We start from the raw sequence: 16901 nt of genomic DNA on the forward strand, positions 1-16901 counted from the left end.
TGAATATAGGTTTGATGGCTTCCATTACAAAATACACACGTTTGAATTCCACAGAGCGAAATACAGTGACGTGCGATAGAAGAATGCCGTGTGAAGAGGCGTGGCACTGAACTTTGGCACACTTAAGACAAAGTAACGATTCTTACTTTTCCTCGAACGTATATGTTTTGTATATCAAACCCTTCAGAAAGGTGTGCGCTACAAAATCAACATATTTTTGAAAAATCATTTTTTTTAAATTTCTGACTTCATGTCAGATTATCGGGTTGCCGGCCGGGGGGGGGGGGGGGGGGTCGTCGCCATTATCATGTTTTTGCCCCGGTTCGGAAATATCGTAAATTCGGGGCTGGTGTATTATCACATATAGTTTTTATAAGATACTTAAATTGCTGTTGTATTCGTTATATGACAATATACTGAAACGCTTTTGTGTACTATTTTAATTAGTGCTGTATTCGTTGTACGACAGTATGCCAAAATATTTTATGCTATGATCATAATTCTGTCCATTCACCTTCAAACGGTTCTTCCTCGAAACTAGGGTATCAGACGAAGCTGTCTCATTTTTTTTTTCATTTTGAAAATTAAAAACAAAAACAGGAAAACTATATTTGTGCTCATCCAGGGATCATCTTGATTCCTCGAAAATTTGGTATTCTTAGCAGTACTCGTATTGTGCGCTTTGAGCACTGTTTACATCATAGGTATCATGTTTTCTAATAGGTGGTGCTGTGAGTAAACGTCATACCGAGTGAGGTGTAATATGGTGCTCAAGGAGGCTGGACGTTAACAAGTTAATAAGATATTTGTTGTAAGTTCCAAAAAATTAGTAGCAGCAGCTCTGTTACTGTGAATCGTCTTTATACGTGTCACTTCCAGGATTTGAAGTAATCGTTGAGCAAATAAAAGCAGTCACTTGTTTCAGTCATACGTTTTTCGGGTTCAGCGAAATCAGCGAGTGATTAAAAGGGAAGAACTAAATTACAACTTGGCCGATAATGCAGACTAAATGTTCCAATAATGGAACTGGATTATCAAAATGTTCATGCGGCGCACTTTAATTCTTGCAGTTCATAAAATCTGTGGACCAAAACAGCTGTTCAGAAGGAGGTTATGACAGCTCTACGGCGTAAAGACATACTGACAGCAGCACAGTTTACTCTTTCGTCGTCATTAATTTGGAGATGGCACTTCAAACAGCGCCCATGTGTAAGGTAAGAGAGAATGTAGAATTATGCTTTCGATCTTTCCTACTTGATTATATAATTCCTTACTGTTTTGAAAGTTTTTAATTTCGTGCGTAGTGGCATATACAGTGCCAGGTGCCAACGACCTTGAAGCAGTATTAAAAAACCCATAGTGTGAATATCATAAAGTTAACAACACGCCAATAGCTAACAGACGTGAACATACATAATTTTGTATGTATGTTTGATCCTGTACATATTGTCATTGTGGTTAAGCTATTCCGAATCAGTTTGAACTTATTAGTGTTGTGCACAGTGTTTCTTGAGATATTTTACATGGACTAGCTTATAACATTTGTTGGTATTGAACAGCCAGTAATGACATATCTCTTATGAAGTTGTGGCATAATATGCTAGTTCTTGTTCAATATATATTTGTAGCTTTACTCAACGTGAACAGTACCTATCATAGTAAGAAATCCTGTGAATATCCTAACTATACTGAAAAGCAACAGCTAGTAGTCTTTCCTTGATTTTTGTCACTTATGGTGTGTCTGCTTTGCTATTGGTGTCACATTTTGTTTTTTGAGAGAGACAGCTGCCAAAGGCATAGACAGATTGGCTAGAAACCTATTACATTTTGATGTAGTGCCAAATCCTTCCCATGTTGCATGCATCACAGCAATTGATATTGTGTAACCTGTCTCTGCAGAAATAGCTAGAAACTTTTCTTAGCTGTGGCTAAGTGTGGGTGGTGTGCGTGGGGAGAGCTCCCGATGGAGTAGGTGGCACCATGGTGGATGACTTGTGTATTAAACTTTCTCCTACTAGTGGTCATATAGCCCCAGCTGACTCTTCGCAAGGAAAGAAATCATTCAACACAAAGGGAGATGACCACAAAATGTTTCCTTCCTTGGGTACACTGTAGGAGGAGGGGGGGACTAAGTGACCAGCAGAGAAATACTCCCCAGTACGTGGTTTACACAAAGGCAAGTGGAGAATCTTTTCTGTCCACAAATCCTTTATTCTTTGTAGAGAATATAGAGGACAAGTTCGGGGAAGTTGTAGCCATCTCTAGAGCGAAGAGGGGGGTCAGTTTTGATTAAAGCAGTATCCCCTGCCCAATCATGAGCATTGTAAGCTTGCGACAAGCTGGGTGACATTCTGGAGACTATCACTTCCCACAATAGTCTAAAAATGGTTCAAGGCATCATTTTCCATCTAGACCTTCTCTTGCAGTCTAATGATGATCTACATGCCAACTTGGAGCGATGAGGTGTACACTTCGTCCATCGTATTCATAGGGCACCAGAGGACAGTAGGATTGCTACTGGGGCCTTTGTCATGGCCTCTGTGGGCAATTTGTTGCCTGAAAAGGTCAAGGTGGTGGTATACCGATGTGTGACGGAAAACTGTGCATTCCCTCCCTCTGCTTCAAATGCATGAAATTGGGGCACATGTATTTGCATTGAAAAGCCAGTCCAATCTGTAGGCGTTGCGGATGACCATTTCACGTAAAGTTCCTTTTGCACCTCTCCCCTTCCCTCCTGTGTCAACTGTGGAGAGCAGCATTCTCCCTGCTCACCAGATTGCACAGTCTTTCTAGAGAGGAGAGAGGCTGTGTGATCTTCCTCAGTCCCTGAAACAAATTCAGAAAAGCCCACCCATTCATTGAAACCATCTAAGGAAAAGAAAGTTAAAAAGAAGTCTTCCAAGACAAAGAAGGTTCCGGTGGCTCTCATTGCGCTGAATATCACATGTTCTGCTTCAGTGCCTGAGATGGAGATCCCAGTGGCCCCTGAGGCTCCAGATCGCACCACGCAACATGTCTCAGAACCTAGTTGTGGTGGTACTGTAACCTCTCAAACCAGTGACAGCAGGCAACCTTGGGGCGTAACTGGCTTCCTTGCACCCTTCACACCCACACAGTCTACCAACGGCATGATTCTCCAGTGGAATTGTAACGGCTTTTTCCACCACCTGTCTGAGTTAAGACATATCTAAATAAACTCCTTTGCTGCTTTCTGCATTGCCCTTCAGAAAACTTGGTTTCCAGCATCACGGACTCCTGCCCTTCATGGCTACTGGATGTATTTTAAGAATCATGCTGATGTGCTCGGTGGTCTGAACTGGCGCCTACCCTTCCCATCTTTTTATTCTCCTTATTGTCTTGCACTTGCTGTTTTTATTGTTTAATGTTTCGTAAAATTTTATAGTCTTGTATGTACTGCTCACTGGCTTGTGGTTACAGAGTGCTGGTCAGATGCAGAGGGTGCATCTCCCATCGCATACCATGCTCAGAAGAACCTCAAACTGTATTCTGGACAGAGATCCTTACTCCCTCTCACTCCTCTCCTACTTCTCCTTGCTTTCATCTCTGTATTTTTGTCTCTTGGTTCCCTTCAGCCTTCCCAGGATTTGCCTTTTGTATGCTTTTTCTGAAGATTATTCCTGGTTCAATACATGTAGGATGAAGAGGTTGATGACCTCGCAATTTGCTCCCTTTAACTTCAAAACCCAATCAGTTCACACCTGCTCTCTGACAATATCTTCCTACCTCTTCCCTCTGACCATATCCTCCTACCCCTCTCGCTTTCTGTCTTCACGTCCCCCTCTTCCTTTTCCACCTGCGCAATACCCCACTACATCTTCAACCTGCCTCGTGCATCTCCTCCTCCACCCCTTCTCTCTATCCAATTTCTCCTCCTCCTTCATCCATCTCAACTTATCTCCAGCCAGGCTCATTGGCACATGTAGGCCTGACAGTACAGTTCAATAAAGCAGGCTGATTCTACTACACAGCAACATGCCTGTCATGAAGGGCAGCTTACATACAGCAGCCTGGAAAACTGTTGCTTGCCCCCAACATGTAGGCTACCCTGCAAAACAGGCTGATTTGGCAGATACTGTTCCCACACAACATGCTTATTGTGCCAGATGCTGGAGAATAACGCATCTTTCCAATATCTCCGCTCTTATGTGGTTATAAACCCCACAGTGCTGGTACTTGTGAGGGCTGCAGTTTATGTGCCCAGTTCAGTTGAAATTGATCCAGAGGTTTGGAAAGAGGTTAACAAAAGCTCAAAACCTAATAAATATCAAACATTACAAGATCTATTCAAAAAATTCCAGAACTTTATTGCCAAAATTTTTCTATGCTTACCTTTCACTTATTGTGCATGGTCTCCTTTGAAATACTCAACTCCACAACTGACATACTGCTCCACATACCATGTCAACTTCTGGAAGCAGTCTTGGTACACCTCTTGCTGGATTGTGTGAAGTGCTATCTGCAAATTTTCTTTTATCTCGCCTGTCATTGCAAATATTCGTCCTTTCCATGGGGGTTTTCAACTTTGGAAATTAAAAAAAAAAATTCAGAGGAACCAGAACTTGAGAGTACAGAGGATGACGCAGCACAGTGATTTTGTTTCTTGTACAATAGTCGTGCACCAACAGGGATGAATGTTTGGGTGTGTTACTGTAATGCAAGAGCCGTGAATTGTCTCACCACATTTCAGGCCGTTTCCTTCTCACAGTTTTTTGCAGGTGTCACACCATGTCCCACTAGTACCATCAATTAACAGTTTGTCCCCGTTGTATGAATTAATGATGAACTAATCCTTCAAAGACAAAGAAAACTATCAGCATGGCTTTGACATTTGACCCAACATAATGAGCTGTTTTTGGCCATGAAGAACCTTCCCCGACCCATTGTGAATAGTGAACCTTGGTCTCAACATCATAACCATAGACCCATGTCTCATCACCACTTATGATTTTCTTAAGGAACGTCTTGTTCTCATTCGAGCAATCCAAAATCTCTTCACAGATTGCAAGGTGCAGGTCTGTCCAGTCTTGACTCGTGAGCCGTGGGGCGAACTTGCCAGCAACATGATGCATTCGAAGTTGGATTTCACGGCATGATCCAGCTGAAATGTTACATTCTTCTGAAATCTCTCGGACAATCAGTCTTTGATTGGCATGCACAATTTTGATGACATTCCTGACATGAGCGTCATCGATAGATGTTGAAGAGCATCCTGGACAAGAGTCTTCATTAAGTCCCATCAAGCCAATACAAACCATGTAAATCATTCATAACACGAAGTATGGCTTAAGCACTTATCATCGTAGGCTTCCTGCATCATGTAGTGTGTCTCTTTAAAGGTTTTCTTGAGTTTCACACAAAATTTAATGCAGACACATTGCTCCTTTAGCTCTGTCATCCCAAAATTTGCAAACTGTGACACAACATTCTAGTCAATACAGTGACAAACAGACATATAGTAATTAAACTTCCAGCAGTTACACATTAAACACAGGCATGTGCAGGAATACTTGCATCTCACTCCAACACATCACTGGCATGAAATTACGAATAATCTAGAATTTTTTAACAGACCTCATACTTGAGGTATAAAAAGTTAACTTCTCTCTTTTATGAAAGCAAACGTGTCTTTTGAGCTTTAATGGAAAGGCGCAAGTTGTAAAAAATGTATTTGAACGCTAGAATTTTCATTACTTATATGTGGATATGATTTTACCAAGTATTTCTTATTTATAATACAGGCTTACATTGAAAATATTATTAGAATTTTTAAAGTAATAGAAGTATGGTAAGAGAAGTTCTAGTAGAATGTAAATAATTTAGGAGTAAAACAGATCACTCACACTGTAGTTAAAGTGTTGTGTCATTGACAGGCACACAAAAAAGAATAGAAATTTGCTAGCTTTCAGGCAAACCAGCAACATACAATGCCAGGATTGTAGTTCGGCAGGAGGATTGAGTCAGGTGAAAGCATGGATTGGGAGCGTGTGATAGGGCAAAGGAGAGGAGACTTGGATAGAGGGTGTGGATGCAGTGGGTTAGCAGAGATTGAGGTGGAGGGATATGTCCCATCTGCATATTCCAGAAAAGCTGATGGTGGCTGAAAGGTCCAGGTGGCACAGGTTGTCAGTCAGCCCTTTAACTTGAAAATGTGCTCAGTGGCGTATTATGCTCGAACCCATCAACCAGCAACAGTACCTGCATCTTGACAACTGTCACCCTTTCCACGCCAAAACCTTGCTCTCATTTAGCCAGGCCCTCTGTGGATGGTATATGTACAGTGACAAGGAGTCACTTACCCAGTATGCTGAAGGTATCTCAAAGGCCTTTATAGATATATACCACTCCCAAAACTAGGCCTCATAGGGATTATTCTGTGCCATGTCCTCACACTCCTAATCATCCCACCATCCCCAAGAATGAACAGCAAATATCACTCCAGACCGTTGCAACTGTACCATGTTTTTTGCCATGGCTTTGATTATCTACCATAATGCCCGGAAATGATGGATATTCTACACACATTCATTCCCACCCCTCCTTAAAGTGGTACTCTGCTACCCACCACTCTGCTGCTGCATCTTGGTGTAACCCTACGCCACTGTCACACCTGACCCCTTGCCACAGGGACATATCCCTATGGAAGAGTAAGATGAAAGACCTGCCTGATTCATCTACCCAGCATGTCCTCCTCCAGTCTTGTCACAGGCTTATCGTGTACCATCAGAAGCAGGGCCACCTGTGAAAGGAGTAGTGTCGTATGCTATCTGTGATGCAATTTTTGCACAGCATTTTAAGTGAATACAACCACCAACTAGCTGTCTACAAGAATGAATGGCCACTGCCAATCTGTGCCCAAGAATGGAATGGAACACCCAGTTACAGAACACATTGTTGCACAACATGGTAGAAGTCAGTGGCTGCTTCACAACGCATGCCAACTGGATCCTTGCCCCCCAGCACCAGCTTTCCTGAAACACACAGATGGGTTATATCCTTACTCCTGTAGTCCTTACGGCCTCATTCTCTGCTAACCCAAAGCAATCACACTCTGAACCCATCAGATTTCCACTCTTCCACACAATCCTGTGCCTCTACCTCCCACATTCTTATATCACGTACCAGCAACCTCCTCCTAAGCCATTAGATACCACTCCCCAACCCCTCCTCTGCCCATCCGATCCGACACAACCCCTTATCCCAGTCCACCTGCTAACCTGGTGTTGTATATATGTATGTAAAATACAGTCAGTTTTACCCCTGACGAAGATGACAGAGGTAGTCATCGAAAGCTCGGGATTTTATCCAAATTTGACGCGGCAAGTAAACCGAGAACTATTTATGCAAACAGTTACTTTTTTTCATATTAGTAATAGAAGTACTAAAGAATTTATAAAAGCACAAACACAGAAAATTTATCACAGCATACATCAGTCTTGCCATCTGAATTAGTTCTTCAAGAACTTACTTTCTTGTTAGTAAATATTTAGCTTTGCATCCACAATTACGAAGAAATTACAGTGTTACTATGTGTATTTTACATAGTGTAGGGCACTTTGATCTGCAGTGCAAGAAATACACCTACAATAATGAAAGATCAAAATTTTTTAAATGTGATTTTGGTTTCATTTTTGGTGGAATGACCCAGGCAGTAGTATCATCACTAAGCGCTATCAAAACTTTGTCTGATTTTAGTTTGCTAATGTTTTCATGTTGTTAGTGACATAAGCCATTTCCTGATCATTTTTTAAGGCTCGTGTGTCTCCCATGTTAATGGTTTTAGTAGTTATTGGTATATTATCACATTGTTAACTAGTACTACTTCCCTGCCATGTTTTCCCATGTCTTTTACCCCTGTACCATTAGGATATCTCTGACTTTTCTTTCCTCTTGGAATCCATAAAAGAACTTACTTGATACATTTACCATTCATTATTGTAGGTATATTTCTTGCAGTGCAGTTTAAAGTGTCCTACACCATATAAAATACACATAGTAACACTGTAATTTCTTCATAATTGTGGATGGAAAGCTAAGTATTTACTAATAAGAAAGTAAGTTCTTGAAGAACTAATTCAGATGGCAAGACTGATGTATGTTGTGATAAATTTTCTGTATTTGTGCTTTTATAAATTCTTTAGTATGTCTATCATTAATACATAAAATTTAACTATTGTGTTGTAGTGCAAACATACCTTTTAATACAATAAAAAATGCAAGTTTTATTATCATGTTCCAACAAAGTAAAGCAAATAAGTTTATATTATCGTTTTCACACACACACACACACACACACACACACACACACACACACACACACATCGTGCCAGCTGTACACACAATGCTGGGTTAGCAGGTGGACTGGGGTAACAGGTTGTGTCAGGTCGGATGGGCAGAGGGATAGAGAGAGAAAGCAGGAGGGGGGGTTGGGGAGTGGTAGCTGATGGCTCAGAGGGAGGTAGCTGTTGTGTGGTATAAGAACATGGGAGATGGAGACACAGGATGTGAAAGAGTGGAAGACTGATGGGTTAAGAGTGTGTTTTGGGTTAGTAGGGAATTTTTGGTTTAGTAGAGATGAGGTGGTAAGGATTACAGGAGTGAAGGATAACTCCCATCTGTTTGTGCCAGGAAAACTGGTGCTGGAGCAAAGATCCAGATGGCTTGGGTTGTGAAGCAGCCTTTGAACATTAGCATGTTCTGTTCTGCAATTGGGTATTCCATTCTGTTCTTGGGCACAGATTGGCAGGGGCCATTCATTCATGTAGACAGCTGGTTAGTGGTCATGCTTAGATAAAATGCTGTTCAGAAATTGCATCACAGATCGTATATGACATGGACTTCTTTCACAGGTGTCCCTGCTTCTGATGGTACACGATAAGCCTGTGACAAGACTGGAGGAGGATGTGCTGGGTAGATGAATCAGGCAGGTCTTTCATCTTACTCTTCCTCAGGAATATGTCCCTGTGGCAAGAGATCAGGAGTGGGGGTGTCGTAGGGATATGCTAGGATGCTGTGTTTGTTGGGCAGCAGAATATGACTTTAAGGAGGGGTGGGAAGGAACATGTGTAGAATATCCCTCATTTCTGGGAATTATGGTAGATTGTCGAAGCCCTGGCAAAAGACATGGTGCAGTTGCTACAGTCTGGAGTGATTTTTGCTGCTCGTTCTTGGAGATGATGGGATGATTAGGAGTGTGAGGACATGGCACGGAATAATCCCTATGATGTCTAGGTTTGGGGGGTGTTACCTATCTATGAAGGCCTTTGAGAGACCTTGAGCATACTGGGTAAGGGACTTCTTGTCACTGTACATATGCCATCCATGGGTGGCTTGGCTAAAAGAAGGGGTAACAGCTGACAAAATGCAGGTGTTGTTGGTGGTTGATGGGTTTGAGCAAAATAAACCACTGAGCAAAACATGTTCAAGTTAAAGGACTGATTGACAACCTGTGCCATCTGGATCTTTTACCCAGCACCAGCTTTTCTGTAATACTCAGAATGGACTTATCCTTCCAACATCCTTTGCTTCTGTAATTCTCCTGGCCTCAATCTCTACTAACCCACTGCACCCACAACCTCTATCCAACAGTCTCCCTCTCCTCTGGATGGGGTGATACCCTTCTCCTCCCAGAATCGTTAATGGTACAATATTACCTATACTATGCAGGAGCTTAGATCATTCTCTCATTTCATCCCAATCTTCTGCCACAGGGCTGGATGATATTCATATTAAGATGTTGCAGCACCTTTCTCTTACAGGGCAAGTGCTTTCTCCTTCATACATACAAATGCATTTGAGTGTATTGTATGTTTCCCAAATGCAGCCGTGAAACCATTGTCATACCCATACCTAAGCCCAGTGAGGAAAAAACTTTCCTTCTAGCTACCCTGCCCCATTTCTCTCATCAGCTGTGTTTGCAAGGTGGTGGAATGTGTGATTCATGCCCAGCTGGTATGGAGGCTTGAGTCTTATAAATGTGGGTTTCGGGCATGCTGTACTGCAATGGACCATCTTGTCGCTTTGTAAACCTATGTCATGAACAGTTTTCTGCCAAAATACCAGACTGTAACCCCGTTTTTTGATTTGGAGAAAGTCTGAGACACCTGCTGGAAGACTGGTATCCTCCATGCTCTCTACATTTGTGGCCTCTGAGGCCACCTGCCCAGTTTCCTTCAGGAGTTTTTAAAAGACAGAGTTTTCAAGTTATGTGTGGGTTCCACCGTGTCAGACACCTTCATCCTAGAAAATGGGGTGCCTCAGGCTCGTCCTGAGTGTTGTCCTCAATGGGGTGCCTCAGGCTCGTCCTGAGTGTTGTCCTCTTTGCTATCACCTTTAACCCTGTCAACCGCCGGGCATCTCTGGCTACCTTCTGGTTGTGATTTTGTGATTAATTGCAGTTCTCCACGGACTTGTGTCCTTGAGTGGCATCTTTAGTGATGTCTGATTGCCTTTACTCGTGGATCATCGACACTGGCTTTTGCTCTTCTGCCGACAAACCTGTTTGTGCGAATTTCTGGCGGTGCAATGGGGTTTTTCCACCATCCGTGCATCTTGGGCTTGTTGCTCTTCCGCACTAAAACTATAAAATTCCTGGACCTCATACTTGATAGCAAACTTGCTTGGCCCTCCCACTTGTCTTACCTGGTCCCCTACTATACCTGGTCCCTCAGTGTCCTAAGCAGTACTTCCTAGGGAACAGATTGGACAACCTTCCTCTGTTTGTACTTATCCCTTGTCTGTTCGAAAGTAGACTATGGGTGTTTTGTTTATGCAGATGCATGCCATCCATCTTATGCCATCTAAGTACAATCCACCATTGTGACATTCGTTTGGCCACTGGTGCCTTTACACGAGCCCGGCTGAGTGTCTGTGCAAAAGCTGCTGGACTACCACTGACATAAGGATGTGATGTTGTCCTCAGCGGATACACATGCTGTTTTTCTGCTATGCTTGGCCATCCATGCTATGCCTCGTTCTTCATGACTGCCCGTATGGGGCGTGTCTCCCTTCTCTGTTACCTCTTGGAGTTCGCTTTCAGCTATTGCTCAGGCAGCTTACTTCGCACTACCTGCCATGTTCCTGATAGATGTGAACCCTTCACCACATTGGCTTTGTGTGGCAGCCCATGTTCACTTGGACTTCATTTGCTTCCTAAGGATAAGACTACTCCAGATTCAATCTTTACGTGAAACATAGTGTTAGTACCTCTGTGTACACTGATGACTCTTGGACTGACTGACTGTGTGTCGGGTATGCCTTCACCATTGGCCCCATCCATTTGTGGTATTGGCTTCCAGAACACAGCTCAGTGTTTACTGCAGACCTATTTGCCCTTTATCAGGCCACACAGTACATCCGTCGACACAGTCTTTTCAATTGTGTTATCTGCTCCAATTCTCTCAGTGCACTTCAGAGCCTCTGTATGCTGTAAACAGTCCATTCCTTAGTGCAGCAAGCACAAGAATGCTTCCACTTGCTCACTCTTGAGGGAGCCACTGTAACGTTTATAAAGGTCCCAGGTCACATTGGTCTGATGTGAAACAAGGTTGCTGATGCTGCTGCCAAGACTGCAGTCCTCTTACTTCGGCCTGCTAGTTCTTCCATTCCTTCCAATGATCTCTCTGTTGCCATTAGTCAGCAGGTGGTGTCACTTTGGCATCACCACTGGTGTCCTCTTCATGGGAACAAATTCCACGGAATTAAACCTCTCCCAGCTGCTTGGCCGACTTACTCGTGGGGCCTCTCACTGTGAGGAGATTATTTTAACTAGGTTGTGTATTGAGCACTGTCGTTTTAGCCATTGCCGTGTGTTAAGTGATGTTCCCCCACCACTTCGTGCTCATTGTCACCATTGTTTGATGGTTTGCCATTTCCGAACCAAATGCTCTTTTTTTTTAACCACTTATGTTCTAATGTATGTTTGCTGTCTGAGTTATTGGCTGTTTTAGTGAACGATGTGGGGGCTGTCAACTGCGTTTTACTTTTTATCTGTCACGACAACATGGCAGAGGACATTTACTCTTTATTTCGGGACCTCTGCTGCCTTTATGGCGTATTTTGTAGACCTTTCTCCAAGTCGTTATTCTTAGCTCTTTTCTTCCAGTGATCAGGCGTAATGTGAAGTATTTTTTAACTCCTTTTTTTGTCCTAGTGTTCTGAGGTTCTCACATGGGTGTGTATGACCTTAGTTGTTTTTGCACCCTAAAAAGCAAGTTCCATGCCAACCAGCATGGATTTTGAAAACATTGATCATGTGAAACCTAATGTGCACTTTTCTCACTTGACATACTGAAAGCTTTAGAAAAAGGCAGTCACATAGATGCAGTCTTCCCCCATGAACCATGGACCTTGCCGTTGGTGGGGAGGCTTGCGTGCCTCAGCAATACAGATGGCCGTACCGTAGGTGCAACCACAACGGAGGGGTATCTGTTGAGAGGCCAGACAAACTTGTGGTTCCTGAAGAGGGGCAGCAGCCTTTTCAGTAGTTGCAGGGGCAACAGTCTGGATGATTGACTGATCTGGCCTCGTAACATTAACCAAAACGGCCTTGCTGTGCTGGTACTGCGAACGGCTGAAAGCAAGGGGAAACTACAGCCGTAATTTTTCCCGAGGACATGCAGCTTTACTGTATGATTAAATGATGATGGCGTCCTCTTGGGTAAAATATTCCGGAGGTAAAATAGTCCCCCATTCGGATCTCCGGGCGGGGACTACTCAAGAGGACGTCGTTATCAGGAGAAAGAAAACTGGCATTCTACGGATCGGAACGTGGAATGTCAGATCCCTTAATCGGGCAGGTAGGTTAGAAAATTTAAAAAGGGAAATGGATAGGTTAAAGTTAGATATAGTGGGAATTAGTGAAGTTCGGTGGCAGGAGGAACAAGACTTTTGGTCAGGTGATTACAGGGTTATAAATACAAAATCAAATAGGGGTAATGCAGGAGTAGGTTTAATAATGAATAAAAAAATAGGAGTGCGGGTTAGCTACTACAAACAGCATAGTGAACGCATTATTGTGGCCAAGATAGACACAAAGCCCATGCCTACTACAATAGTACAAGTTTATATGCCAACTAGCTCTGCAGATGATGAAGAAATTGATGAAATGTATGACGAGATAAAAGCAATTATTCAGGTAGTGAAGGGAGACGAAAATTTAATAGTCATGGGTGACTGGAATTCGTCAGTAGGAAAAGGGAGAGAAGGAAACATAGTAGGTGAATATGGATTGGGGCTAAGAAATGAAAGAGGAAGCCGCCTTGTAGAATTTTGCACAGAGCATAACTTAATCATAGCTAACACTTGGTTCAAGAATCATAAAAGAAGGTTGTATACCTGGAAGAATCCTGGAGATACTAAAAGGTATCAGATAGATTATATAATGGTAAGACAGAGATTTAGGAACCAGGTTTTAAATTGTAAGACTTTTCCAGGGGCAGATGTGAACTCTGACCACAATCTATTGGTTATGACCGGTAGATTAAAACTGAAGAAACTGCAAAAAGGTGGGAATTTAAGGAGATGGGACCTGGATAAACTGAAAGAACCAGAGGTTGTACAGAGTTTCAGGGAGAGCATAAGGGAACAATTGACAGGAATGGGGGAAAGAAATACAGTGGAAGAAGAATGGGTAGCTTTGAGGGATGAAGTAGTGAAGGCAGCAGAGGATCAAGTAGGTAAAAAGACGAGGGCTAATAGAAATCCTTGGGTGACAGAAGAAATATTGAATTTAATTGATGAAAGGAGAAAATATAAAAATGCAGTAAATGAAGAAGGCAAAAAGGAATACAAACGTCTGAAAAATGAGATCGACAGGAAGTGCAAAATGGCTAAGCAGGCATGGCTAGAGGACAAATGTAAGGATGTAGAGGCTTGTCTCACTTGGGGTAAGATAGATACTGCCTACAGGAAAATTAAAGAGACCTTTGGAGAAAAGAGAACCACTTGTATGAATATCAAGAGCTCAGATGGCAACCCAGTTCTAAGCAAAGAAGGGAAGGCAGAAAGGTGGAAGGAGTATATAGAGGGTTTATACAAGGGCGATGTACTTGAGGACAATATTATGGAAATGGAAGAGGATGTAGATGAAGATGAAATGGGAGATAAGATACTGCGTGAAGAGTTTGACAGAGCACTGAAAGACCTGAGTCGAAACAAGGCCCCGGGAGTAGACAACATTCCATTAGAACTACTGATGGCCTTGGGAGAGCCAGTCATGACAAAACTCTACCATCTGGTGAGCAAGATGTATGAGACAGGCGAAATACCCACAGACTTCAAGAAGAATATAATAATTCCAATCCCAAAGAAAGCAGATGTTGACAGATGTAAAAATTACCAAACTATCAGTTTAATAAGTCACAGCTGCAAAATACCAACGCGAATTCTTTACAGACAAATGGAAAAACTGGTAGAAGCGGACCTCAGGGAAGATCAGTTTGGATTCCGTAGAAATGTTGGAACACGTGAGGCAATATTAACCTTACGACTTATCTTAGAAGAAAGATTAAGAAAAGGCAAACCTTCGTTTCTAGCATTTGTAGACTTAGAGAAAGCTTTTGACAACGTTAACTGGAATACTCTCTTTCAAATTCTGAAGGTGGCAGGGGTAAAATACAAGGAGCGAAAGGCTATTTACAATTTGTACAGAAACCAGATGGCAGTTATAAGAGTCGAGGGGCATGAAAGGGAAGCAGTGGTTGGGAAAGGAGTGAGACAGGGATGTAGCCTCTCCCCGATGTTATTCAATCTGTATATTGAGCAAGCAGTAAAGGAAACAAAAGACAAATTCGGAGTAGGTATTAAAATTCATGGAGAAGAAGTAAAAACTTTGAGGTTCGCCGATGATATTGTAATTCTGTCAGAGACAGCAAAGGACTTGGAAGAGCAGTTGAATGGAATGGACAGTGTCTTGAAAGCAGGATATAAGACGTACATCAACAAAAGCAAAACGAGGATAATGGAATGTAGTCAAATTAAATCGGGTGATGCTGAGGGGATTAGATTAGGAAATGATACACTTAAAGTAGTAAAGGAGTTTTGCTATTTAGGGAGTAAAATAACTGATGATGGTCGAAGTAGAGAGGATATAAAATGTAGACTGGCAATGGCAAGGAAATCGTTTCTGAAGAAGAGAAATTTGTTAACATCTAGTATAGATTTAAGTGTCAGGAAGTCGTTTCTGAAAGTATTTGTATGGAGTGTAGCCATGTATGGAAGTGAAACATGGACGATAACCAGTTTGGACAAGAAGAGAATAGAAGCTTTCGAAATGTGGTGCTACAGAAGAATGCTGAAGATAAGGTGGGTAGATCACGTAACTAATGAGGAGGAGGTATTGAATAGGATTGGGGAGAAGAGAAGTTTGTGGCACAACTTGACTAGAAGAAGGGATCGGTTGGTAGGACATGTTTTGAGGCATCAAGGGATCACAAATTTAGCATTGGAGGGCAGCGTGGAGGGTAAAAATCATAGAGGGAGACCAAGAGATCAATACACTAAGCAGATTCAGAAGGATGTAGGTTGCAGTAGGTACTGGGAGATGAAGAAGCTTGCACAGGATAGAGTAGCATGGAGAGCTGCATCAAACCAGTCTCAGGACTGAGGACAACAACAACAACAACAATAGATGCAGTATTTCTTGATTTCCAAAAAGTTATGATATGGTTATCAAGTGAAATTTTTGACTGGCTTGAGGACGATTTGGTAAGGAGGACATAGCATGTTATCGTGGGTAGAGAGTTATCAGGAGATGTAGAAGTAACTTCGGGTGTGCCCCTTGCAGTCTTTGTTGTTATCAATGATCTTGCAAACAAAATTAATAGTAACCTCAGACTTTTTGTAGGTGAACATTTATCTGTAATGAAGTACTGTCTGAAAGAAGCTGCACAAATATTCAGTCAAATCTTGATAAGATTTCAAAGTGGTGCACAGATTGACAACTTGCTTTAGGTGTCCAGAAATGTAAAATTTTGCACTTCAGAAAATAAAAGGAAAAAAAAACCATAGTAGCCTATGACTATAATATCAGTAAGCCACAGTTGGAATCCACCAAGTCATATAAATACCTAGATTAGCACTTTGTAGGAATATGAAATGGAATGATCGGATGAAATCAGTTGTGGGTAAAGCAGGTATATTGGTAGAACACTGGGGAAGTGCAATTAGTCTGCACAGGAGATTGCTTGAAAATCACTCATGCGACCTGTTAGATTAGATTAGATTCAGTTTTCGTTCCATAGACTCAAAACTGAGATGATTCTTGTGGGTGTGGAACAAGTCAAAAGTAAAACATAAGAAATATAAAGCATTTAAATATAATACTCACTACCCAGATCATTGGTCGGGAGATTGTCAAAATAGCTGAATACATTACAGTAAACTGGAACTGTCAATATTTACAGAATTATTACAGCGTCAGAATCAAATGTACGCTTTAATAAATTTATTATACACAAAATACCTAATTTTGTGTGTTGTGACCAAGTCTGCCAAAACTGAAATCTAACAGACATCTTTACTTAAGCTGGTCTAACACCCCATTAAGATACTCATCTATGGAGTAGGAGGATTTGGCCTACCAAAAAGACTTTGACTATGTTTAAACTGTGATTTATCTGAAACTAAGTTTTTAATGATTGCTGGCAATTTATTGAAAATGTATATTCCTGAACATTGGACCTCTTTTTGAACCAGACATTTTTACTTATGTTGGTCTAGTATTCCCTGTTAAGATATTCACCTATAGAGTAGGAGTAGTCACCTACCAAAAAAATTTTCAAACTCTGTTTAAACTGTGCTTTATCTGAAAGCAAGCTTTTAATCATGGCAGTTTATTGAAAATGTGTGTTCCTGAATATTGCACCTCTTTTTGACTAAGGTAA

The 16901-nt window shown here is 41.8% G+C and overlaps 1 protein-coding gene across 2 annotated transcripts in view; it reads left to right on the forward strand.

Moving 5' to 3' along the window:
* The first annotated feature begins 728 nt into the window (after positions 1-728).
* Positions 729-16901, forward strand: part of LOC126262832 (uncharacterized) — a 115624-nt gene continuing 99451 nt past the window's right edge. Inside the window, exons 1-2 of one of the 2 annotated variants that reach the window (XM_049959685.1) lie at positions 729-811; positions 1071-1214. In XM_049959685.1, the coding sequence (XP_049815642.1) occupies positions 1185-1214 (30 nt within the window). In that variant the 5' untranslated portion in view covers positions 729-811; positions 1071-1184. Of the gene's footprint in view, positions 1215-16901 lie in introns of both variants that reach the window. The other variant, XM_049959684.1, reaches the window with a different exon arrangement.

The sequence above is a fragment of the Schistocerca nitens genome, chromosome 6 (genome assembly GCF_023898315.1).
Source record: "Schistocerca nitens isolate TAMUIC-IGC-003100 chromosome 6, iqSchNite1.1, whole genome shotgun sequence".
Taxonomy (NCBI): Eukaryota; Metazoa; Arthropoda; class Insecta; order Orthoptera; family Acrididae; genus Schistocerca; species Schistocerca nitens.